The sequence below is a fragment of the Anomalospiza imberbis genome, chromosome 2 (assembly GCF_031753505.1).
Source record: "Anomalospiza imberbis isolate Cuckoo-Finch-1a 21T00152 chromosome 2, ASM3175350v1, whole genome shotgun sequence".
NCBI classification, from domain to species: domain Eukaryota; kingdom Metazoa; phylum Chordata; class Aves; order Passeriformes; family Viduidae; genus Anomalospiza; species Anomalospiza imberbis.
The window spans coordinates 39,291,173-39,318,486 of record NC_089682.1 but is presented as its reverse complement, the minus strand read 5'-3'; the positions used below and the strand labels follow the sequence as shown (position 1 = coordinate 39,318,486).

At 37.4% G+C, this 27,314-nt stretch overlaps 1 protein-coding gene and 1 non-coding gene across 2 annotated transcripts in view; one reads left to right on the top strand and one right to left on the bottom strand.

Moving 5' to 3' along the window:
• Positions 1-27,314, bottom strand: part of ROBO1 (roundabout guidance receptor 1) — a 643,691-nt gene that overhangs the window by 54,535 nt on the left and 561,842 nt on the right. Inside the window, exons 8-14 of the mRNA XM_068180592.1 lie at positions 26,096-26,223; positions 7,913-8,037; positions 5,874-6,045; positions 3,342-3,547; positions 1,879-1,960; positions 1,542-1,710; positions 1,277-1,443 (exon numbers count right to left, since the gene is read on the bottom strand). Of these exons, the coding sequence (XP_068036693.1) occupies positions 1,277-1,443; positions 1,542-1,710; positions 1,879-1,960; positions 3,342-3,547; positions 5,874-6,045; positions 7,913-8,037; positions 26,096-26,223 (1,049 nt within the window). The remainder of the gene's footprint in view (positions 1-1,276; positions 1,444-1,541; positions 1,711-1,878; positions 1,961-3,341; positions 3,548-5,873; positions 6,046-7,912; positions 8,038-26,095; positions 26,224-27,314) is intronic.
• Positions 9,719-9,844, top strand: LOC137469821 (small nucleolar RNA SNORA5). Its single transcript, XR_010996700.1, has one exon. It is a non-coding gene; the product is annotated as a small nucleolar RNA SNORA5 (small nucleolar RNA).

The window sequence follows — 27,314 nt, the reverse complement described above, 5'->3', positions numbered from 1 at the left end:
CAATACCTCTTCTCATCTCCAGAAATGAAACTACACTACATGAAAAACAGGCTTGTGCAGCTCTATCCCCAGAAATCAGGAATCACTAAGAGGTTATTAAATCTCTCCCTGGTAACAGACTTGGGAACCTGTGCAATCCTGATTTTCCATGGGGCTGTGACTCTGCTGTCCATACATATCCACTGAAATTGTCACCCATCAGGAGAAATGCATAATACCAAAAGACAGCAATGTGAAACTGGTCACTCCCCAGGGGAGAAGAGAAAGACTTGCTTTCAGACCAACTACAGAAAACATGAGAAGTCCCCAAAGAAAAACGCTTTGTTTCCTTTAGAGAACTTCCTTTCAAAAACTAACATGTACTTACTTACACAAACAAAGAAACAAACATACAACACAGACACTCTTAAGAAGCCAGTGGGTCAATTTCTCCAGTAAGTAGGAAGATCAGAAAAACAAACAAACAAAAATACCATCTCTATCACTTTTTCTTTGAAAAAAAAAGTGTCTAGTTTTCCCCTTCTTAAGAATCTAAGCTTTACTACTGGAAAAATTAGGGTTTCGGAGCTGCAATGCATTATTCCCTGTATTCCTAAGTGTCATTTACAGGCTACAGTGAATAGAAAGACATTTTTAATTTTACATAGCTGGACTCAGTCCATAGCTGGACTTCAGTCACAGCTGGAGTCAGTGGATGACTCCTTCATTCACTTCTACCCAGACTTTTCTTCCACTTGGCTATCTGTAAGCACTGCTTTCTACCCTATTTTACTTCCAACAGTTGTACTATGGAAACACTTGTAACATACTGCCAAAACCTCTTTACTGGTTCATGGTGCCAAATTCCTTCAAATTTTCAACTTTTCTCTTTCCTATTGCAGCAGAAATCAACTTAGATTACATGCTGTTTCTCTCCCTGTCTCAGTCTTCAGCCTTATTTGATTCACTGGACATAGTAATAACATTTCCATGGAATTTGAGGATTTGTATGGGAACTCAAAAACACAGGGATTACCTTGGCTGCTAGCAAGAGCTATTCTGCAAGTTGTAACTACCTTTGGATAAGAGATACTAAGGCTCCCTTAGGCAATGCAACATGCTATCAGAATCTGTATTACAGAGAATGCAAGTTTAAGCACTGTATTTTACTGTAGTATATATTATAGCCAGGATAGATAGACAGTCCAAAGCTACCAGAATTCCTGCATCTAGTATTGCTTAGTCAACTTGTGACAGCTGCTGTGGACACCCAAAATGTTCAGTATCAAAAACTTACCTTGAGTTTTCACTGGATCAGATATTTGGCTTGGGTCGCTCAGCCCATATGCATTAGCTGCTCTCACAAGGAAGAGATAAATTGCATTAGGTTTTAGCCCTTTAACAGCAAAACTCTCAGTTTTCACATTTTCAGCCACAGTTTGCCAGCTGCTCCCTGATGCATGGCTAAGGATAAAACACACAACAGCAGGTTAGGACGTGGTTCTTTAGCAACACATTACACGTAAACATAGAGACAGCAAGATCACACGAGACTCACACACCTGAAGGCCTCAATTATGTAAGAGGTTGGTGTTGCACCTGAATTCAAATTAGGTTGCCATGACAACGTTACTGTATTTCTGCTGACATCTGTAACCTCGGGCTTCGATGGAGCACTAGGAATCAAGTTTGGGTCAGTGGGTCTTGGTGGCTGCACTGGGACTCCAAACTCTGACAAAAGGAGACAGAAATGCTGAGTATGGACAGGAAGCAGCTGTAAGCTAAATGCTGATCACATCTGCACTGGCAATTTATGACAGAGTCAGGTAACTTCTACATTTCAATTTCTGGTTTTCCTTCATGCATTTTCTCCACACAGAGGAACCCTGATGGAGTTACCTTGGACCTCTATGAATGCGCTCCACGTCGCTTCGCCACTCGGGGTTGAGGCAATGCAGGTGTACCGGCCCGTGTCTCCCAGCTGAGTGGGAGAAGAGAAGAATAAATATTTGAAACAATCAGGCACTCAGTGGGCTAGAAAAGTAATTACAGCTCTCTACGTTCCCCCATGAATATGGATAAATGTATTAGCCTGCAAAAACTTTGCAGCACAAACTCCTTCCATTAGAAGTTATGATTTTGACAAAACAAAAATAGGTATTTATTTCTGAGCAGTCACAAGAGAACCAGAAATGCAGATTTTAATTTAATGTTAACTATTCTGTAATGAGCAAACTGAAGGCCATTTCCTGTAGCATTTATTCCTTACTCTGCAGAGGTCCTAACAAATAAATTGAGAAGGAACTCAGATGACAAGACTCCATGCAACTGTCAACCTTCTACATAAATAATGCCCGGGGATTTATCAGGACTGGAGCACTGGAGAACATGTCATCCTTAAAGCAAAGCTTAAATATTGCACAGGGTACATATGGGGCTCCCTGTGTTAGTATAAATTTCACTCTACAGCAGACCCAAAAAAGAATCTCCATATGCTATCCTCATCCAATTCTCAATGTTGGATTATTTGCCCATATGTGACTTAATCACATTTCAAAGTGTTTCCTTTTTTTCCCCAAAAAAGAAATGCTATCCTCCTCAGGTCCCAGCCTCAGCAGATGAACTGAATGGAAGCGATCAAAAATCACAGATTCAAGCTCTAAGCCAGTCTAACTTGTAATTGGCAGCAGGGCAACTCGAGAGAATATGGTAAAGTGATGTATTCAGCCTAATCTAAAAAAAAAAATATTACTTCATTTCAAACCACAGAAAAGATAGCAAGAGAATATCTAGTATGCTACAACTTCACATATTGGAACATTTTAAAGTGTGCAATGCATGACCAGCAGCAATACTGGCCAGGTACTATAAGTGCCTGAGGAAGCCAGGTATTTGATAGGTTAACCATTTTAAGCTATGTTACACTGATGAGTGAGCATATTTAAACACTAAAAGCTCTTATGAAAAAGCTGTGTACATGGTTCTATTACTGAATATGCTAAACAAAGGTTTTCTTTATAAACATTTGAATTAATTAGATAATTTTAATCTATTAGTGCTAAAGCCCAAATAATGTAATGATTTGTCTTACTAAAATACATTCCCCTTCATGTTTTCAAGTACCAAATAATCTCCTTAATTAATACCTCTTTACAGCATTTTTCGTTATGAAAATAATGTGCCCTAGGCAGGTGTTAAGCATAAAGAATGTACTATCTGAAAATATGAAGTATCAAATATTTTAGTACATTTATGTAACCTTTCATTAATACCAAGCATAGGGTTCACTACATCAAAAATGCCTGGAGGTGAAAGCACAAAATGAAACAAAACAAGAAAACCCATTTGCCAGTTCAGGCTACCTTGGCATATCTGATCTGCAGTGCTCCTGTCTCCAGCTGCTTGATGCGAGAGTCTTGGGTGGAAATGAGGATGCCATCCTTTTTCCAGAGGATAGTGGGCATTAAAGTGCCTGTGGCCACACAGTTCAGTACTAAAGTACCATCCACAGCTACAGTCTGATTCACAGGACCCTGCCGAATGACAGGAGGCGGCCGGTCTGCAATCACTGCCAGGAGAAACAACAGGAAAGACCTTTCTGCAACTGGAAGCAATTTTCAAATCATCTAAGCAACAGGAGTTGCTTGAGGCTTTGAAACAAACTAAAAATAATTAAACGAGTAATTAAAGTTGGAGGCATGCATTATTCAGGGCAGGGTGCATTATAATGATGCACAGCTAGGGATGTTTAAAATGATACACAACGCAGTATTTTCAGAATAGAGAAAGGATTGCATATTACACACTGCTATCCTCCAGGCATTCTCCAAGTCCAATGTCTTTATGAAGTGATAATGGAAAAAGAAAGGACTTCCCAGATCCTTTGGCAAGGCAGAGATTTCACCTTTTCCATCTTTCACCACTGCCAGGCCTGTGTAACATACCTCATACTTCCAGCATTTAAAGACAGAGAAAAAGGAGGTAGGAAATCAGGGGGTAACCTCACAAACACCTCCTGCTTAAATAACCATTTTTTGTGTGCCACCAACTCATCTTGGTGCTGTGTCATAATTGTGAGATGCCCAGCAGTAGGGTAAAGCAAACACATTGTCTATGTCAATTTTAATACATCTTTCACACAATGGAAATTAGGTGCTATTGATGGATTATTTAATTATACTGCACAGAAAAATATAAACCAGTCTCAGTATTCACTGAAAAAAAGAATGGTAGTATTCTATTACCCAAAAAAGAGGTAGAAGTTATCTTGTTGTATTTCGGGGATCTGCTTTAGCCATAATTTTAAATGTCATAAATCTGTTCAGCAGTGGCATGGGGCTCACGTAGCTTAAAAACTGGTTTGGTAGCTGAAATATAAACCTGAAGTTCTGATAATCTGTGAACATTAGATATTTCTAAATTATTTTTCATAACAACAGACAGGATGTTAGCACTGTTTTCTTTGGCTAAATTCCATCTCCCATAATTTCATTTGCATGTTCAAATGACACTCTGTTTTCAACTGCATTATTTATCCTTTAGTTCTTGTCCCAACCTGTTGCTACACACTTTAAGGCCATTAAAATCCTTCTCTGCAGAGACAGACAAAATAAGCCTACTTATAATTTACATTTGACTTTGACAAGTTTGTAAAGAACTTTGCAGTTGGCAAAGCTAAGGAGTTGACTGATCTGTGCTTTATAGGAGAAATCTAATGACACTGAAATTCATGGCTGATTAAGTCCACTGCAGTTGATGGCAACTCCTCCTACCTTTAGGAAAACCATTCATAAAGGTATTCTAATGCCTTTACAAATATTCAGCATATTCTGCTTTCACTTTTATAGAAGTACCAAAAACTGTCCCAAGAAATTATAAAAAAATCTGATGAACATCTACTCATCAGATCAATCCAGAGAATATAGTGAAGAAAATGCATTTAAAATTATTATTTCCAAGTTCAGATGGCATAGGTCATTAGAAGAAAACTGTTGTAAATTTATTTCTCACCCTGCCATGGCCTTCTCCCCAGTGAAAAAAATGGAAAAAATAGGATTAGGAAATGTGGCTTACAATTTGTGAGGAGCCAGAAGGGATGCAGCACTATTCCTCCTATGTCAGTCCAGGGGGAGGGGGAGATAAATAGACAATTTTATACTACAGGTTCAGTGCATGTTTCTGGTACTTCATTATTTCTATGTTTTCTATAGGGCAAAGGGCTATTTTATGGAAGCTTCTTAGACAACAGGTTCCGTCTGCTCAAATTCTCTCTCTTATCATCTTCCTCTCTAGATGCTAAGAATAGTATTTTCCCTGTGTATCTCTGCTGTTAAAAACAAGTAGCATTTCTGATAATTGGCAAACTGGCCTCACATTACTGCTTGTAGTCATGCTCCCTGTAACTTTTTCATCTTCCTAACTACTCCTTAAAAGGGATGGATAATTTCTGTTATTCTACTGATCTCCATACAGTATGGTATTTTTCTTTCCTAGCTAAAACACAATATTAAAAAACAGGGAAAAAAAAAGCAGGTAAGTGAAGGGCTAAGCAAATGGCTACATAATAAAAGGGATAAAGAATCAAGCAGCAAGCAGCCTGAAAGCAAATTAAATCAAGTGGTAGAAGCTAAAAAAGAGTCAGATGAAAATTAACAGATCTGACAAAAATTCATACACTGAATATACTTACAAAGTATAAAATGGAAATATAGAGTTACACATCATCCAGAATTGTAAGCCTCTGACAGAGATGGCCAAAACAGGATTTTTATGTTCAAAGAAACACGCAATCCGCATTTATACAAAACAGATTTCAAAGTAGTGTCACATCACTGCACTGCTGTCTTCAAATAAAAATAAAAAACTTGGAAATTATAAAATGAATCAATGATTACCATCTGTAACTTCCAAGTAGGCTTTTGTTATGATACTTCCTGCAACATTTAAAGTCTGGCAGATGTAGTACCCAACATCAGATCTCTGGACATTGGTGATGGTGAGGTCTCCAGTCTGGGAAACTGAAAATCGGCTGGATGACTGAGGGGGCTGGTATGAGAAAAGCAGATTCTAAAAGATTTACAGGAAAGAAAAGTGGGGAAAAATAGGTTAAATAAATTAAAATATCAATATGCATAACTTTAATATAGCTAAACAAATTAATATTTTCATATTATACAGAAAATATTCTGCTCTTCATGTCTTAAGCATATCTATACCACAATGTGAATAGGTTCTGTAGGATTTTTTAATGATAAAATAGGTGCAGATGTGCACATAAGATTGTGTAAGACTTTTGAGATTGCTCTAACACCCTCTAAGATCAATACTGGACTTTGCACCAAGTGTAACAGAGTCTAGTGAAGATGTGAAATGTACAGATACTACAATAGTGCAGGCAACTGGTGAACCTCAGCAATTTGCTTCAATGTTCTTTTTCAGAACTTGCTCCAGGGCATTCGTTTGCTTTTATTTAAATGCAGATGGTGGTCTACTTATCTGTAGTTTAACATTTGCCTTCCTAGGAATGGAACATTTTTTAAAAAGAGATGTTCTGTAGGTCTCTCTGAATAGAGTGTTTGTGTTTTATGAAAAGTCTTATAATACTGAATTAAATCCTATGCCTATTTAGATAGTTTGGGTATGAAGTACACAGTGTTTACCAAAAATCAGTTGGGGGTTGAATTTCTACCTCTGGCTGAACAACTTGTGGATAAGAATACTTTAGGATCATGGAGGGTATATTTATCTCTTTTTCTTGGCTAACTACATTTTGCATTTCCAGAAATTGTCCAAAGGAACGGGGCACAATATTGTCCAGTACTAGCAAACCCTATCCTCGACCTCCTCTTTCATTTCTCTCAATCATCACAAGTGGTCACACTCAGCAGAGTCAAAAATGAGCAAAAAAAAAAAAAAAAAAAAGTGCTAGACAACATGTGGATAAATAAATAAAATAAAATAAAAGATAAAATAAAAAAATAATATACTGCTATATATATACACCACTGACGATTATAATCTAAATTTGGTCAGCAGTCCAGTTGTACTTAGGAATTCAGACAAAAATGTTGCAAATGGAGTAAAGAAGCCCATCTCCAAGTGCTCTCAATTTCTCTGCTCTATTGTTTTGTAACACAAAGAACCCTGTCATATACTCTTGCACCATTCATTCCTTCATTCACAGGAAACCCAGAATCCCATATTCCTTCTTTCCTTCCAATAAAGAATACTTTGTGTCACATACCTCCTTTAAAAGATGACTGAAAGAAAACTGCAATTCTCTTGCTGTGCTATATTGTGTTTCACCCACTAGCTTTCAAGATCCTTTACAAAGAAGATGAAAATAATTTTCCCTCCCATTCAAATAAGGAACTTGGGAGAAAAAGTGACCTATTCAGGTATGATCTGTCAGTCTACTGATGGAGTTGGAAAGTAGTTCATCTCATCCCAGAACCAGAGTCCTACCCATGCAGTGATGCAGATCAATGCAGCAAATAGTTTAATTTGCCAGAAACTCAAAAACACATGGCAAACTAACAGCTGCACCATAAACCCAGAGCCAAACTTTCAGAAAATCTGGGATTGTTTGGGGGCTTGACCAAATTTCAGCATAAGTCATCTCCCCATTTCTTAAAAGTTCTCCCTGTTAGGTGAAATAGATTATCAGAATAGTGAAACATGGAATGTTTCTAGTTGATTCAGATTTATTTTTACATTCATGGAGAAAACAGGAGACAGCAAAACACAGATCTTTGCTGGTAAGACTGACATCACCTAGCATGCACATGCCTTAGAAACAAAGAATAAGTATCCAGCATCTCCAAGCTCTAAACTTGTTTCCACATCTTTAGAACAGTAATTGAAATACTTTTCTCTCATGTGAAATAATTTCTTAAATAAACTGCCAGGAAGGAGGACAGAAAGACTGTTTCACCTGACTCCCTTCTCTCCGCCAGAAGATGGCTGGCTGAGGGTTCCCAGTTGCTTCACACTGGAAAGTCACCGTTCTCCCCAGTGCAGCCACCTGGTCTCGAGGCTTTACAACAAACTGTGGAGGCTCTGAAAGGAAAACACCAAAAATGAATCAATCACACTGCCATCAGCTGATTTGAAAGAACAATTTGCCTCCTGAGTTTTAATGGCATAAACCAGAACAGTTAAGTTTCTTTAATAAGGAGAGGCACACATCGGTCTCCAACAGCCACAGCTTCAGCATCGCTCAGATCATCTTTTCTGTCTGGACCTCCCAATTAAAACCCTGACTGTGCAACATATGCTTTTAGTGCTTACCCAGTGTACAAGGAAATGAGTCCCACCAGCTTGATGAGACAACTTGCAGAGCAACAGTCACCAACACAAACAAATCTGCTACAATTTGGTTTTGAAAGGAGGAATAGGGCTGCAAGCCAGAATGGAGAAATGTTAGAGGGACAACTGGCCCAGAGGTCACACTTTGTTAAGGCCTGCTAGACACACTGCTGAGTAACTATGAATTCAGGCTTACACACACAAAACTCAACATCTCTGACTTAGGAAAGCTGAGGAAAGAAAAAGCCCTTAAGTGCTTATATAAGAGACTTTTGATGTAGTCATGATCTCAAAATCTTGAAGTCAAAAGCCCAAGAAATACTATTCAAATTATAAGCACTTAAAATCTCCAGTTCAAACACACTGAGAAGGAATGAATTTAAAGGAACAGCAGAGCTAAATGTCTTTCTCATTTACATACCCAAGAGCATGTTCAAACAAAATATATATGCAAATGAAGGCAAATTTGAAACATCTGCTCAGCCTAACATTATAAATACTGCCAGCATTGTTTGATTTATAGTGACTTCAACAACCCCTTCATCCAGTAGTAAGTAGAATGTCAAAAAATCATGTCAGTCACATTAAAAAAAAAATCAGCATAGATGGCATTGGTGATGTTAGCACAGAAAAAAATCTAGCATATTCTATAGGCTGTTAACTCTTGCTTCTTGAAAAATGTGCATTAAATTAAAGCCCATTTATTTATTAATTTCCATTTTTTCTGATCATCTGCCTAAAACTAATTATGCTCTCCCTCTTCTTTGGATTGAGAATAAAGGGGATGTTTTGTATCTGACTTCAAGAAATCAAATTATTTTGATATCCATTTCCTTTTTTTTCCCTTGCGAACATTGATGTTTACACATGATTTTCCTTTTAAAACAGTGCAAAATATGTAATTCAAAGATGTGTTTAGCAAACATCAAGCGGTAGTGGCTTTATCTAGAAAAAATTCAATAACACTTAAATCTTTCTTTAAAAAAAATGCTTTCAGTGTTCCTCTGGGCCAATTCTTGCAGTTATCTATTCCCCCTGCCTTGTGTCTACTCCCTGGTGAGCTCACATCAGAATATATTCTTCCTCCGCCCCTCCTTACTTCGAGAGGAATTTTTGAAGCATAACACAATTGTCTATATTTGGATGCAAATGCTACCTTTCCTAGCATTTCCTTAGATAAGAAACTATGCAAAACAAAGCTAAGATTGACCTACTGTAATTAGCTGACTTCAAAACATTTAGCTCTGAAACATTCAACCAGTACCTTGCAGGAAGATGTGAGAAGACTTTGACATGACAACACATTTCATTTGGAAGGGAGAGAGAACTGGCTGGGGGTTTGCCACGGGGTTGTGAGGCATAGGGGGGTAAATGGAGATGAGGGTGAAGCACCTTTGTTATGCTGCGAGATTCTAGTAATGAGAATAAATTTAGCATACAGTTAAATTTAGAGCTTGGCAGGTTCTGTACTAGGCTCTGACACAATGCCACACAATGTGGAACTGAGGGCTTCTAAACCCTGTGCTAGTACAAAGGATTTATGAGGTTTCAGATTTTGTTGAACTCAAGGACAGGTACAACTATTAAGAAAATAAAATGGTTCTGAGCGCTGGAGAAATAGCTGGATGGTTGTGATTATAGTACCTCAAGATGACCATTCAGGGACTACTTAACACAAAAAGGAAGAGGAATTTAGTCTTATAGGCAGCCATGGTAGAATTTATAAAATATAAACAGGTACATATTTCTCTAAGTATTATTCTAAATACATATTTTGTATGGATACTACTCTAAAAATATATGTATATCACCCATATATGTATATTTCTAAATCTACTGCAATCAAGGTAAATAATATAAATCTTATTAGCTTCAATGTTAGAAGAATTAAACAGGGTTAAGTGAAACTATTATTAAATTCCATTCTGTGTTAACTGTACTGGAAGATTTTTCACTGCCTTTTTTTTTAGTATCATTAGTTTGATTTCACACTTTGGGTCACATACATGTGGTATGTAATGATGAGACTGTAAAAGATGCCAAAATAATAAATCCCTGTAAGAAAAGAACAACTTCTATCCTAGAAACCTTTTAACCAAACACAATTTTTTTAGCAAACTTTGAAGTTCAACCCATGCAGTCACTGAAGAAAGGAGACAGTAGGATTTGACTCGCTACATCATACAAAAAGAGACAGAAAATTTGCAACCCATTACCTTTCTCTTTGCCATTAAGTTACCCATACTTCATGCAGAATTTATTCTGTTCGATGTGTCTTGCCAATAACAAGTAAAAGATGGGAGCTGAGTGGTTGGAGGACATGGAAGGGGATGATGGATGGGAAGGGGAGGAGAAGTTCCCGTCACAGTGATACGATGACTAGAAGATGGCCAATAAAATTTCAACTTACCAGACACAACTAAAACAAAAACAAAACAAAAAGAAAAACATGGAATAAATAAAATTGAACAGACATGAAACAAAGCAAAGAATAAAGCAAAATTAAAAAAAAAATTAAAAATGGATCCTTGGTAAGGACCTTAGAAAGCAAACACATATTCTGATATATGAAAAATAGGTTTATAATGTTGAACAACATTTTTATAATTTGATCTTTAAACAGCAGTCTCTATCACATACTGAAAAGTAGATGGAAGTGGAAAATGGGTAACAGACTGAAATACTGGCCAGGCAGTCTGGGTTCTACTCCAAGCCCTTCTAATGAGCTGATGTGTACCTTGAGTAATTTTTTTCCCACATTATTATTACTCATCTGCATCAAGATTTTTTCATGGCAAAATTAACTTAAAATATCCAGTAAATACGAATTTGCAACATTGCTGAAATGGAACAGTAACATTTACAGCCTTTCTAAAGCATCCAAACATTTACAAATGGAATGTATTTTTATGAAGCTAATATCTATTAAAAAAGAAAGTTCATTAAAAAAATAATAATATGCTAAGGCATTTAGGTCACACACAAATTTCTTTAGTACAGGATTGCTGAGTCAAGGTCATAAGGCTCATTAATAAAATGTAAATGCAAATTATACCACAATTAAAACTAGTTTGAAAAGATTCTTAACCCTTTTCTTTGTCTCCCAAATGAGAATTTCATTAAAATATTCAAAACAAAACATTTCTTGCAAAACATTAGATTTTTCAATGTAAATGATCAGTGGTAAATTATTAAATATTAAATTATCCTTCAATCATAGTTCAAAACTTTTCATAAACTTTGCAATGGCTCATCAGATCCTGGCAAAGTAACTTTGCTTAAATAAGAAAGGCATGTTAGAAAGTATTCCAACCTCCTATCAGTGATGGAAAGAACAGATTGAAAATAAAAAAACAGAAGCAATACATTATGAAAATATACACAGATACTGACCAAAAAAAAAAAAAAAGAAGAAAGTTAATATTTATAAAAGGTTAATTGGTGATAATTACAGTAAATGCCCAAAAATATGTAACTTTTTAAATGCATGCTACACTTTGGTCTTATCACTTTATGTTGAGAGTAAACCAGCTCTTGTTCAGCATGGGCACAGCTTCATATCAAGTAGCTAAGAGCCCTCAATTCACCATCCTCTGATAAACACTTGCAGGAAACCACTAATATCCACTTTGCCAACATTCATTAGCATAGGTATGAGGAGTCCTGGCCTCCTGTTCTAATAAATACAGAGGATTCCAGGTGTACTATGAAAATGAAGCAGAAAGAGAGTCAGATAGAATATCGGAATTTGGAACATGCTGAACACAAGAAGCTGCAACTGCATATGCCAAACCCAGACCAACCAGATTTGAGTTTTATAAGAGACATTTATTTTTTAAGTAAATCATCTCAAAGAGAGGAAGTTTAAAATACTATTTTCCAAAGATTTGAGTGTTAAAGAATTATTCTGGATGTGCACTAGCCTTCTTCAAATGGTATTTCTCAAAAAGAAAATCAGTGTGCAGTACTCTGCTCAGATTATTTGTAAGTCTACAGTTCCTAAGAGGAGTGGGCAAGAAATGCTACACACGAATTTCTAAGAAATCTGCTCTTCCTCAGGTACTGTTGTTCGTGTGCAAGTCTATATTTCCCAGTAACCATTGCTTTTTAACTGAACAGCTCTTTACTAAACTTGCAATTACAATCTGACATGCTCTGGAATTAGAAATTATTCTCCTCAAAACACAACTCATTGTACATGAAACAGCCTGATAAGAGACTTAATAGAATTAAATTCTTGCACAGAGAAAGCAACTCTAAATTTTTTTTTTTTCATTTGTTGAGTAGTGCCAAGAAGAGGAAAGTTCAGCCTTTTTAGAAGCAATGCAGAGCTGCTCAAGTCCTCTACTGTAAACTCAATGGAAAATGCCTAACAGGGTGCTCAATTATATTTCTACAAATTAAATTAACTTCTAAGTGCTGAATTTCCCGTTTTTTTTTTTTTATTAGACATTTCTTACTGTAGGTCATAAATAACCCTGTCAAGCAAATATATTTTTTTGCCCACCTGTGAAAACACAGGGGACACTGATACATGAAAATAAATCCCTGTAGAAACAGGGCATCACATTGGTTGCAAATCTGTTGAAAGGGCAAAGGGTGAAGTTTCATAGAAAAATTTGAACAATTTTGTCAGAGGGATATCATGTGGTTTAAAAGAACAACAATAATAGCAACATCTACAACAAAGACCACATTCTTAGTTTGATATGCAGCCTATTGATATCTAAGGTTACTAAAACTGAGAAGCAAATAGTTTTTCCTCTATCATAGCACATTTTATTTGACACCACTTTCAATTATAAAGTAAATTAATTTTCCCTGTGTTAATCATGGCTTTTCACATGGCAATTAAGTGGAATAACCTGTTTGTAAAGACAGGAAGTTAGCACGTAAAACCGTAACTACCAGAGGAATAATATTTTTGCCTTTCATATAATTTCCTTGACATGCAAGGCTTTTCAGGGCAGACGTGTCCAGTCGCTGAACAAAAACCAAAAGAAAAGTGGTTTCCAGTCTAGTGACGTGATCTTTTAATGCCTTATTCTTTCCAGCAATCCTATCAACCTCACTGGGACTATTGGTATCATTAAATCCACTCACAGGAGTAGGAATTTGCAGTTTTAGGACTTAAACTATAGCCTAGTACAGTTGCCAGATGTTAATGGAGCAACCATTACATTTGACAGATGTAGTTTTGTAGGTTCACGTGATAATCAGGTTGGAAGCAACCTCAGAGGTCTCCATTCAAACCTCCTGCTCAAGAGGGTCAGCTACAGGGTTAGTCAGAGATTGATCCAGGGCCTTAAAAATTGCAAGGAATAGCGATGCACAGACTCTGTCAGCCCACTCTGCTGCTTGGCTGCCCAGCCAGTGGAGAAATGCCTTCTCATATCCAGCCTCAATCTGCCTTGCTTCAACTTAAATCCATTGGTTTCTTGTGCTCCCCCCATGCACTGCTGGGATGAGCCTGGGTCTGTCTCACCCTGGGGTCTCACATGAGTCCTCAACATGCTGTGTGCAATGACTACATCTAAAAAAGACACATTTTGTAGCTCTCCTCACAGAGGTAAAGGCAAATGTTGATCTAGTGTTTCTCTAGAACCCACTGGTTTCCTCATATTTAGAATAAAATATTACAGTTGTTGCATCCATTTCTTAGTCTGCCATTAGGCAAGTTAGAAGCTTCAAGTACCCCATTTTTGATAGCTTGGTAGCAATTATCTATCTTAAAAGCAGAAAAATTATAGAAATTTTAATTTATGTATACTAATAAGATGCTTTTGAGATCTTGAGATCCAAGGTGGTACTTAACTGCTAAAGAGTATTTTGTTCAGTAATTAATACTCATTAATTACTGTTCTCACTATACTATTTACAAATATCTTCCAGGTGCTTGGAAGATATCCTGTTATTTAACTGCCACAAGTTGAACACTTCTGATTGAAGCTCAATGTGTTTCACTTTTAATTATTTTAAAAAAATCTGCATGTCTTCAAGGACTGCTGGACACTAATAGAAGTTATTATAAAAGAAGCAAGACAGTATAACTCTAGACCACGGAAATTAAACAATCCCAAATTTCAGGCCAATAATTACACACAACAATCAAGCTCATATCCAAACTTTAGCTTCTGCATAATAATTGGCCATTACGACTAATCTAGAAAATGTCAGTCACAATGAAATTCGGATTCCTTACAAGTAATTCTGTGATACATTAATCCCAGTTCAAGTGAAATATATCAGAGATTGCATGTGCCTGTAGAAAGGAAGTGGTAGGAGACGGGACAGGAGTATGAGCAGATGTGCTGGTGTAGACAGTGGAGTGAGAAACCAGAATTTCCACTGGGATTGGCCAGGTCCAGACTAGACAGTGAGAGGGGAGAAACTGCAGAGCTAACAACAGAGACAGCACAGAGATTGCTGTGTTATCTGCCAGGGAGCTGTAACTCAGCTGTTTGTCATCTTCCTTGTTTGTCATGTTCATATGAAATAAACGGGTGAGAAACCCACAGTTTATGACCTCTAGCTGAAATTTGTGGGTACAGAAGATGTGGTTACTACAGGCACATGTAGAGGAAATGTAAGAGTTTGATTATGTTTAGCAAACTGGTCAAACTCTGACTTTTCTCGCCTTAAAAAACAAACTACCAAGAAATCCTGAATAATTCCGAACAAAAATTCTGCAAAGAGCTGCCAACATCTTCTATTCAAAAATGTGTTTAATTTCTAATCCTGCTAAACTCTGAAATCTAATGAAACACTTTTTATGTTCAAATATCTGAATGAGGACTATTGAATACCTCCCTGCAACATGATTACCAGATATTTATGTTGGTGTTTTGCAAAAACTATTATTAACAGAGATACTTTAAGACAATATGCCATGTTCCATTTCCTATCTGGTGATTTGTAGGCTATTTGTTCTTATCAAAGCAATCTGAAACTCTCAATATCCTTGATATGCACATCTCTCTGCAGTCATTTGTGGGAAGTATCACTTTCTACAGAAAAATAAACAAAAGCCTGAATCTCTTGTCCTGAAAAAAATACAAATGCTGCCATTCAGCTGCCTTCTGGCTTCAGCCTGTGAAAAATACAGGAAAACAACACCAGGTACAGTACAAAAGAACTGGGGTATATCACTTTTCATTCTCCCTGGACTCTCTATTTTCAGCTGTCACTTCTTGAGGTCTAAATACATATACACACAATTCACATTTTTTCCTGGATTTTCTGCTGTGGGACCAGCCTGGGCCACCCTTACTCACTGTGAATGCTTTCACAGTGCGTGGTCCCAGAGCACCAAGTTTTGACACAGTGCAGCACAAATGTCTGAGGAAAGGTCTCACAGTCTGGCGCCAAGCACGCCACAGCCACAGAGCTGAGGTAAAATGTTTACATGAGATTTTTGATGTCTCAAATCAAAAGTGATGACTTGTAACTGCAAACCCCCAGCAATGGAGTGCTCGTGGTTCATTGTATTTAAGATGAGCGGAAAAATTCTGTTTTACATTGCTGCTGATTTGTCAGATAAGCACTTCTTAAGTTTAAAGGAACAAGTGTCTACAGTAATTTCAAATTTACCAAACCTGAGAAGATAAAAATCTGATTGGAAACAAAAAAAGAGATCAATTATTTTCTATAATTGTAATGTGAAGAATGAAATTAAGATAGAAACAAGTGACTTACTAGTTGGAAAAATAGTTATGATATTAAGACCACCTTTAGAATTAGTGAAACCTATAAAAATGCTTCAGTTTCACAGACAGAAAAGTGAACACAGGGAAAAATCTCAGTATCAATTAGGTGCTGCTTTCCTCAACATACTTTCAAAGAGTTTTGTAGGGTTTTTTTTAATTTGTATTTATTTATTTTTGTTTACAATTGATTCACATCCCCTCTTCTGTCCGAACACAGAAATGCAGTCAGTTTGCCCTGGCTTCAGCTGGGATAAAGTTAATTTTTCTTCTTAGTAGCTGGTGTAGTGCTGAGTTTTGGATTCAGTATGAGAATAATGTTGATAAAACACTGATGTTTTGGTTGTTGCTGAGCAGTGCTTATCCCAAGTCAAGGACTTCTCATGCTCTGCCAAGTGAGGAGGGATACAAGAAGCTGGGAGGGAGCATGGCTGGGACAGCTGACCTGAACTGGCCAAAGGGATGTTGCATGCTATGGAACACGATGTCCAGGATTTAAACTGGTGATAACTGGCTGGGAGCTGCTGATCACTCTTCAGGGAGAAGTTGGTTGTCCTTCAGCAGGTGGTGAGCAATTGTACTGTGCATCACTTGTTTCTCTTGGATTTTATTTTTTTCTCTCTCTTCATTACTATCACTGGTTTTGTTATCATTAGTATTATTAGCATATTTTGCTCTGTTTCAGTTATTGAAGTGTTCTTGTCTCAATCCACAGACTTCTGAATTTTGTTTGTTTGTTTGCTTAATTTTCTTTTTTTTCAGATTCTTCTCCCCATCCCACTTGGTGGAGAGGCATTGAGGGGCTGTGTGGTACTTAGTTTTCAGCTGGGGCTAAACCATGACACGTGCTGGGCAGCAACAGAGAAACAGACTAGCTGGAGTTTATGCCCTGCACAAAAAGTGCCACTCTCAGGGTACTGAGGGGCTGCCACCTGCACTTGTCACTGAGCACTTCCTCCAGAAGCCTCAAGACAGCTGCAGTCTGGAAACTTGGTGGTCACATCATCCTGACACTGCCTCTGACCATGCAGGGCATGCTCTCATTTCCAGCACATGGCACTTGCCTGCCAGGCTGGATTTAGCCTGTGCCTCTGGACTTGAAACCCAAAGAAAGGAAAAGGGCTGGCGCCTTTGTGCACTCAGGAGAGCTGACGTGCTACAGGGAAAGTGGTCTGAGCAGGAAAAAAGGCACGTGTCACTCCTTGGCGCTGACAGGACAGACACAGCCTTGGAAATGTAAGTGCTTCTGGAGCTGCTGCACATACCAGGGAGACAGGTCAGGGTAAGGCTTTGGAACACCCCTAAACAAGGATGTCGTAAGACATGCAGCCTGGCAGCTCAACATCACCAACTCCAAAAACAATTTTGGACATGTGCTGCAAGCACCACGGATTCAAAATCAATGATTCTCCATCTTGCAGCAAGCAGGAATGTGCCTTCTCCTAGCTTTGCAGTGGGAGCAACATGCAATTTGTTTTGAGAGCTTGTTGTTTCCCCTATTGTCACTAAAATGTCTCAAATCTTCTTTCTCTCTTTGGTGGTTTAAACTCCAACCTTTGCTGACAAACACAAGATCTGTGCACTAACCAAACCTCCTGCTTGGGTGCTATTCTCATTTCAAGAGCAATCAAATGGCATTAACTCCTTATGGTTTTCTGGCCATTCTGAGATTTAGTTTAAGCTGAGAGGTGTTTCCTTCCTCAACTCTGATTCAAGAGGCTGGACAGTAAAATCTGGCTCTGTTTCAGCTGTGTATCAGCCATGTAACTATATAATTTCAAAGTCTGATTTTAAGAAGGTAATGAATTTTCCCTTTAAAAAATCAAGATGAAACGGGCTACACAAATGTAGATGTTTGTCTATATGTGTGAGGAACCCACTGCAAACATCTGTGGGTAGACAACAGTGCGTGAAATGTACTCATATGAGACTTTTTGCTTTGCAACTGATACTAGGAAAAAATTGAGATAGATCATAATCTGTGCTCCTGCAGGATTCAAAGATGATTTCTACGATAAAAAACAAAAAAGGCTTTACAATGCAGCTTTAAAGGTAGCACTTCTCAGGTTAATACATGTAGTACACAGTTTAAAATGTGTATAAATCCTGTAGTCAACTGCCTTGAGGTGACAAAGAGAAATCTGAAAAATGGAGGGTAGAAGACAGAGAGGGAGAGAGGGGGATTTAAGATTTTCCAGAAGTTCCTCTTCTAGTCTACCTTCCCCCTTTCCTTGCTCTGGATCCTCCTAAACCACACTATAAACTAAACATAATTTAGAGAGCACTCATGATGAGTCTAATTCCATCTATTTAAAAACTAGAGTAATGTGGTACACTGTGAAGTCCTGTTTCCCAGGCTTCTCTTTTCAGAGAAGAGTTTTCTTCCCCCGTGTTTTAAATCAACTGAGGTAATTTTAGGCACTGCTGCAATCTAAGTAGTTGTGGCTACCAATATTTATACTAAAGCCTTTTAAAAGACTGAAAAAGGATGAATTTTAAATAAACTGTTCAGAAGTACAAAAAGATTATGATAGATAGATAGATACTATTTGAAGAATTCTTAGGAGCCTCCTACTGCATTTTTTGACTTACAGTTGAAGATAGTAGAACTGAAAAGGAAATTGAGTGGGATTTTTTTCCCCAGCTGTTTATGATAGCACAGAGTACTTCTTGGAAAGAAGAACTTGAAATCCATAGCAACCTCCTTATAACAAGTTAAAGCTATTTGTGAAAAGTGGCCCAGGCCCATGATCAACGGATACCAACACACACTAAAAATGGAAGGGCAATAAATCTCTGCAGTGCACTAACTTGTGATCATTAAAAAATGTTGGTTTGGGCATGCAGTACTCAGTGAGGAATACTCTCAAGTGAAATGTATTATTTCAAAAGAAACCTGGATTTCTTCTCATGGGGATGCCATACCCCCCACATAGAGACAACCAAGTCTACACTAACACCCCAACTTATGTTTCAATAATGTTAACAGGAAGCTAACTGTGACATATTAACAATATTTAATTATAGGCAGCAAAAAATTCAACTTGTAAGAATTCTATGCAAGCTAGACCATCCACCATGTACAAAGAATTTTTACTGTCATGGAGGCAGAAATGGGAACAAGATGCGTTAGGAAATAAGGATGACCTGCCAAAATAAAATAAAGTTAAAAAATTCAGGGACACTGAGACTGGTTTTCATACAGTTCTCTGTCAAAAGATGACAATGCTATCAAAAGTTGCTGGTAGTCTGAAAGGGCCATCAGACCTTGCTGGTGGACGACTGGACAAAACCAGAACTCCCAGGTGACTCCCTGCTCTGTACTGAGACCCAATGTGTGACCTTAACTGTGTCAAAAGAGAGAGCAGCTGTCTCACGTGAGGAGGTGCAAGTCCTAAGTGGGCTCTCATCGGCCAGAGAGAGACAGAAAGAGAATAGAATCACTGCCAGTCCTGTGTTTAGAGAGCAGGGAGCATTTATGAGAACAGAAAGAGCAACCTCATCCATCCAGATGAGGACTTTGTTTTCGTTTCTCTGTCCTGTCATCTTATTTCACACTTAGAAGGGTAAAAAAAAAAAGTAATCCCAAACTTTGGGAATTAGTGTGCGGTCATAAGACAAGAGAAGCATGCAAATACCTCCTGCAGAAAATGATAATTTATATAGAACAGTTCAGCCTGAACAAGGAATTTTTTCCTTACACTGCAAGATTCTGATACTGAGCTACAAGGCAATCGAGCCCACATATAAAGACAGCAAAATTCTTTATTACCAGTTCTTGAGTGTTATTCAGCACCTAGCAACAAAGCATTTTAGTGTTCAAACAAAATACAACTCATAGTAACAAACAGTACTCAAAACAACTTATCAAAATAATGTTTCAATGCATTGTTATTCAGCATTTTTAAATTCTTTAAGATTAATTCAGAAATTACTGATGCAAATAAACTAACAAAAGTAAGGGACTGTACTGCAATCACTGTTATTACTCACAGCTATGAACTAGGTAAAATAGAATGTGTATTACCTTTTTACAGATATTTAGCATAATTTAATAAAACCAATGTTTATTTCAGAATTAACATATAGCAGAAGTACTGTCTGCTGAACAACCAATTAAAATTATTATTCCTTGCACTCTAGGTTTATTCATAAACCCAAAAATCTTCAAGTTATACAACTTGTAGTAAAAAAATCTACTTTGTCTATTTCAAAGAAAGAATTATTGAAATGTTATCTTTAGAACAGCAGTCACAGTAAGTCTGCAGCAGTGAAACCTAATACAAAAACAATTGCTTTTTCCACAGACATGGGATTTAGGAAATTTCAGGCACTAGAAAAGAGCCTTCAGATTTCCTTTGCTACTTTTTTTTAAATTGAGTGCTGAAGTATGCTATACAAACCTACTTGCTTCAATTCTCTGCACTGAGTGATTAAAATGCACAATTTTTGAGAACTATAGAGTAAATAAACCCCTTTCAGCAGTAAAAAGCCTCTAGCTTCAACTTATTTCTGCAATAACATTTCTCCAAATTATTTGGATGCCTGTTCTACATGCTTAAAAAACATCTGTCTCAAGTCCTTGTTTCAAAGCACCAAACTGGAGGAAGGAATCTCAAAAGTTTTTATGTTATTTTCCTGTAAAATACTGTTGTCACTGTTGTGAGATTCTATGTAAAAAACCAAACCAAACCAAGCCAACATCCATTTTGCACTTAAAAACCATGGAAGCAGTTATTTATTAAAATACTTACAGATTCCTTATTTTATCCCTGTTTTAGAAATGCTTCAGGAATCTTAGTGTTCATCACTTGCATCAGTTAAGACAAGAACCTTCAGGGCTCTAACCTGCTCTTCAGACAGTTTTCTCATTTCCTGCCGATTAACTTTTAAGATTTCTATTCTTACACCAGAAATTGGTGGCAGTCAAACTCCTCAGATCCTTGATAGAAATCTGACATGCTATCAGAGTTTGCTGCAGTCATTAAGGGGGAAATGGGCTCTTTAAGCTATTGAAATCACAGGAGATGGTCGCCTTCATTCATCCTGCCAAAAGTTTATTAATTAAAAAAATCCTGAAGTTCATTGGACAATCATTATTCTTCCTTCCTTTTTCAAGGGACTGAGGGCAGAATAATGCATCAAAACAGTTCTTTCAAAGGAAGAAATACTGATTTAAAGAGAGAACATGAAGACAGTTCAGACCTTAATCCAAATCCCAGTTTTAAAATTCCAGTGGTTAAATTCAGCCCTGACACTTTGAAAGGTTCACTACAATGCATAATAATTGCTGTACACCTCAACAGCATTTCCGTAATCCCATAAAATTCTGAATTTTGTCTTTGTTGTTTTCATGCTTTAATGCAGTTACATTTACAGCCAACTTATAATGTGTACCAGCAGCCTGACACAGTGGAAACATTTCTATGGTATCAGACAGATGAAAGAGCAAATCCTATTCCTTTATATTCCGTGTGGTATTCGCAGCCCTTCCCAGAAGCCTTATCAAATAGATGTCTTTTACTGTGTGCCTTGAAGCTACCTTGCACAAAGAGGAGGTGGAAGGAGCAGGAAATTCCAGACCTGAAGCATGTGCCACCTTTTCAGATTAAAATTCCTTGTCAGTTGACTCCTACAGCAAAATCACAGCCAGGAGTCACTTATCAAAAGTTCCACTCTCTATCTACCTTGCAGACAAGCTCTGTTAACCCTAAAATTAAAGACATCATAATCTAAAAAGGCTTGGTATCAGAGACTGCCACTGTAAAATATGAACTGGCCGGTTCAATTTCCATAGGAATTCTTCTATTTTCCTGCCAAACAGATAACACCAAATGTGTTTAGTGCCTTTGAATGACAAAATTTACATTTTACATTTCAGTCACTGCTGCAGCAGGTTTAGGTATAATTTAGGCAGGGCCCTGTACCAAGTATTGCACACTCCTCCAGAGCCACTGCTTGAGTAGGGAGAGCTAAGAAGAGCTCAAAAGATTCCTGTTCAAGGAAAAGATTCCAATTTTCTGCTGACTACCTACAGCCAGTGCTGGTGTGACTCTTGTGAAGTCCTGAAGCCAACTGAGCCACTGGAGCTGTTGCTCCTAACTCCTGCTGAGTCTCACCTACACTGCCACTGCTGTGATGGTTCTTGGCCAGCTGCAGATTAGGGCTGCCACTGGAGCCCTAACTTACACTTGTGTGTTTCAGAGAACAGCTCATTTCACCAGAAATTATAAACTTATTATAAAATTACATGTCAAAAAAGCCAAATTAAGTACCACAAATGGGAGCAAGGCAAATAGAAGTAAGTGAGAATATGTAAAATCTTTGGTTCTTAGATTTGCTTGAAAGTATTTTCATGGTTAAATGTGGGATTTGCAAATTCTTGAAAATGCCCTACTTCCACTTGTATTAATGGTAAAACTAATTCTCTTTTATTACTGAAGTTCTGAAGTATGTATCTTTGGTAATTTTGTGTGTCTTAGGAACATTGTTTTCAATGATATACACAGTAATGAAGTACATAACATATTTCCTACAGTCCTGCTTTGAGGCATAATGCTAAGCAAGTCACATAGTAGAAAACTACACAAAACATGAAATGCATCTTGCATATATATTTCAAATACAATACAATTTAAATACAATAAATATATAGCTTGCTTAGTGCTAGAGCAAGAGAGAAGTCCACTGGTTCCAGTGATGCCATTTTTTTGGCCATTTTTTTCCTTTTCTGATGTCTATCAGCTACTTGGTGAAATATAATGTGTCGGCAAAATATAATGGATTGTACTCAGGGCTGCTTCCTGGCATTATGTATTGACTGAGGTATTTATTTAATTATTAATCATCTCCTGAATGAAATGCTTCCACATGTATTTAGCAATGTCTCTGGATGCCTTACAGATGCAGTACACATTGCTGCAAAATGAAAACAGAGGGTAGAACTCTCCAATTTTAGGTATATAGAAACAACATCAGGATTACATTTCCTTAACTATTTAATTTTCCAAGGAGACAATAAGATAACTTGACAGTTTTCGGGATGGAAATGCTTCTAAGCTGCAGGAATAAAACACTAAAGGAAGAGTTCAAACTTCACTACGTCAATACAGAACTCCAAATTTGGTTTGTGAATATGGCTGAAGTCACAGTATGCATGTAGGAAACACTTATGGTTCCCAAAGTTATGAGCCTGTACAGAGGAAAACAGTGATTCCAATAACCAGCATCTGTGACGCCAGTGCCATGAGCAGGAAGAACATAAAACTGGAACTGATATTCCCTCCCCTCTCCTGTATTTTCTACAGTTAACAGTTTCTTACATAGAGAGAGAGGGAGAGTTGAACTATCCGAGCTGACAGTTCCTAGTCCAGGGACATGGCCTGGGCTGGCTCCCAGCTCAGAAGCATCACTGTGGCTGTGGCTGTGCAGCATTCCCTAAACAGGGAGCCCTGCAGGGCCTGAACGAGGCAGAGCTGAACAGAAGGAGAGGGTCCTGTGGGATCCAGGGCAGCTCCCTGTGGGACCCAGGATAGCTGTTCACCACGTCCCATCCACACCTCCCCGACAGCTGCCTATCTCAATTGCCCTGGTGCTGCACGCTCCACCTTTTAGTGCCACAGATAACCCTCCACAGGAGAGAGCACACTGGGGTCAGCCACGGTGTGAGTGGAAATGATGAGTAGAGAAGAAGATAAATCCTTTTCCTAGTGCTGCCAACCCCAAGGCCCTGAAGAGCACTGCTTGCAGCCCTGCCATGTTTCACTCCCTGCCACAGCCTCACTGTGCAGACACTCGACAGACGGGGACTGTCCCTTTCCTGACACGGACACGTGTCTTGGGACACCACTGACAGCTCTCATATTCCTCCTCTGGCACAGAGTCTGGCACAGAAATACCACAGCCTGTTGCTGAGATACTGAAGAGGAGAAAACCCAAACCAAAGCTCCACAAATAACCCGAACTCACTCAAACCCACGCCAAACCCCCTCCTTGCCCTTTGCTGAATTTAACCTGCCTGCACAGTGGCAGCTGTAATGTCTGAAGCTGTGATTGGCAATGCAGCCCTCTGTTTACAAACAGGCAACAAAAATAACTCAGTTTGGCACAGCAGAACGCACATTTACTATACTCTACAGTTAACAGATCATGTGACGATAACCAAAAGTGCAGAAAAGAGTTGCCAGTTGCATTCCTCAAATCACTCAGAAAAAAACCCCATAAAATCATAAAAAAGCAGTGAACCAACCAAAAAATTCAAAGAGTTGTGTGTCCTCACACGGTCAGAGCAATCTTATTTTGGTACTGAAACAAGATCAGTCTAGTTTTCTAGATATAGCATAGTCAAAAAGCTGACCCTTTAGGAAAAAAACCCCATGTGTTTTAACAAGGGAAAAGGAGAGGTGGGAAAAAGAGGAGAAGGCAGAAAAGGGAGGAAAAATATGAAAAAATCAGAATGGAAAATGCATCTGCTAGAGGAGTATTTTTTTCCCCTTCCATAAAACTTGGTCTCTTGGATACGCTAATAAATGGATTTTGATCATAATTTATTTCATTACCAACTACAAATTGTCCCTACACATTACAGTTTCTCACATCAATCCCTCCTATAAAGACATTAGTGCAGACAAATGGCTCAGGAGGTAATCCATTCACACTGGGAAACAAATTACCCCATAACAATATCCTCAGAGCAAAGCTGCCATAGTGTAAATATCTACTGTGTAATACAAGCATTTAAAAATTAGGATCTTGATGAATCAGGACATAGGCTATGATCTTATGATCTTGTTCCTTAAAACTACCAGTTTATTATCAAAAAGATCTCATTCAATTCCTAACATCTACACATTTAAGTAATTTTATATCTATTAGCATCATTAAGCTAAATGGGAATTCAAGTATGTTTTTGTTTACTATTTCGAATAGGACTATGAAACATTAGGGCCACCAAGAGTTTATTTCCAGAAATGTAACTGCTCAACCAGTCATTAAAGCAAATTTTCTTAATAGTAACATTTTACAGGATTAACAGTTGATTTAAGACGTGATCTTCAGAACAAATCACTATTTAAGAAATAAATCAATCTTTTTCCTTTGAATAAACTGTGCTCACTGCTCACAAGTTTATCCTTTAGTCTCCAACACTGAGCATGAGAGCTGGTTATTTTACAAACATAAGGTATGAGTTTTGAAGTATAAACATCATGGTGATGAACAAAACAGAACATCTCAAAATTCTTGGTTTTACGAGCGCTTCAATGAAAGAATTCAATACTTTCCTAACAGAGGGACACCAAATGTTTCTGGTGGAAAAATGAGAGCAGGTTCAGGGCAAGACCTTTCCTGTTACAGTAAATGTGTCAAAATAGAGGCCTGTTACCAAATAAAATACTTTTAAGCCTATACTTCCCCAGAACTCCATAATGACTAATTCCCACTGAACAGAGAAAAGGACAGAAGGACCATCAGCACCCAGAAAAAAGCATCAGGATGACATCATTGCCTGTCTGCTAGCCAGGAAAGGAAGAGAGGGATTATCTGAATAGTGAACATCTGGATTGTGTATATAAAGGCAGTGAAGGATTTTTATACATATTAGTTCACTGAGTTCCACTGAATTTTTATCTTACAAAGAAACAGTAGTGCTACAATATGCTTTTATAATGAAAAAGCAACAGGAATTCCAGTGGTCTGGGTGAGTGTATTAAAAGATACACAAACAGATTTATCATTCACTGCTTCTCTACTATATTTAATTGAAAAACCTTGCAGATACTTGAACTTGCAACTCTTTCTTTTTGAATTAAAAAAATGCAGCTTAGTAAGACTTTCTTCTGTGTTTCAGATACAAAGATTGCAAGTGACTTGATTCTGAACTTAAAGAACTGAAATTCAAAACATACGCATTTCCCCATCCCAGCATTGTAAAGACTTTTGTAATAAAATCTTACACGTGAAGTGTTTCCATTTCCTCAGACTACAACTCAAAACAAATTTGTATTTTCACTATTTTTTTTTATCTCTAGTGTTATTGTACAAAGAAAAATCAACTTATTCTAGTACAACTTTATTAAACTTTATTCTTTGCAAAGAAACATTCTTACCTTGAACTGTTAAAGTTGCTGATGCCTCAGCTTTTCCAACCATATTTTCTGCAACACAAGTGTATGATCCCATGTCTCCTGCCATAACTTTTCTGATTTTCAAGGTATGATCATCACGGATTTCGTATCTTTAAATATACATAGTAGTTAACAATGAACAGGAATAACAGAGCTTTGTACAATTTCTGTAAAGGGTAAAACCATGGGGGATTTGCTCTAAAAACATTCTCATTTCTCTATTCCCCATAAGGGGGAAAAAAAGTATACATACTTATAAATTGATAATGCAAAATAAAGTTTTAAAACAAAAATATATCCAAGTATTTGAAAACCTTATTCTGATATTATTTGCACACAATTGCACTAATGCAGAACATCTTAATTGTTAGAATTCTTTTAACAAGTAAATATAATAATATTAATTATTCTCCATCTGAATGATAGATTTTTTTAACATGGTTGAAAAGAAAATATTGTTCCCAAGAAGATCAGAATTGCTTGAAAGTCAAGATAAATTACAATTCATTCTTTTTTTTTCTTGTTTTCTAAAGGATAAGGCCTTTCCTAAAGGCCTTTCACCGATTTCTCTCCTTTCATCACCTTTCTCTCTTTTTTGCATAATGCAGTCAATGTGTTTCGATTTATGGCAAGTAGATTTTTCTCCTAAAAATGATATTTTTTATTAAAGCTATAGACAACATTATCAAGAAGCTGGATTTCAAAAGTAAGTGGCCAACAAATCCAACCCTGTTAAAGAGTTTCTTCTTTCAGTCCACTCCCCTAAAAGTTTTTTAAACTGATAATTAGGATTTTAAAGTACGTAAATTTAGTATATAATCTATCTCTATATTGATCCATCCCAGGATAGATTTTTAATAGTGTGTTTTACTTTTTGGCCTGAATTACAGCAAAAACAAGGAAGTTCATTGGAAACCTTGCAACAAAAACATGTATAACCAAGGCAGCTTTCTACATTGCCAGACTACATTTTACATCAATTGCAATTCCAGTATGTACTTCTTGATGTTGTATCTCTTTCACTATTCGTAATGCATTCTCCAAAATTTTAGTAATCACAAAAGACTCTTCAGGTGAAGAATTAATCTGTATCTGATACTACTGGCTGAACTTGGTTGTTTTACGTTACATTTGTCATGTGTTGTCCCAAAAAAACTTGAAAGCAGGCCGTTCTTAAGTTTCAACATAAATTGTAAATTCA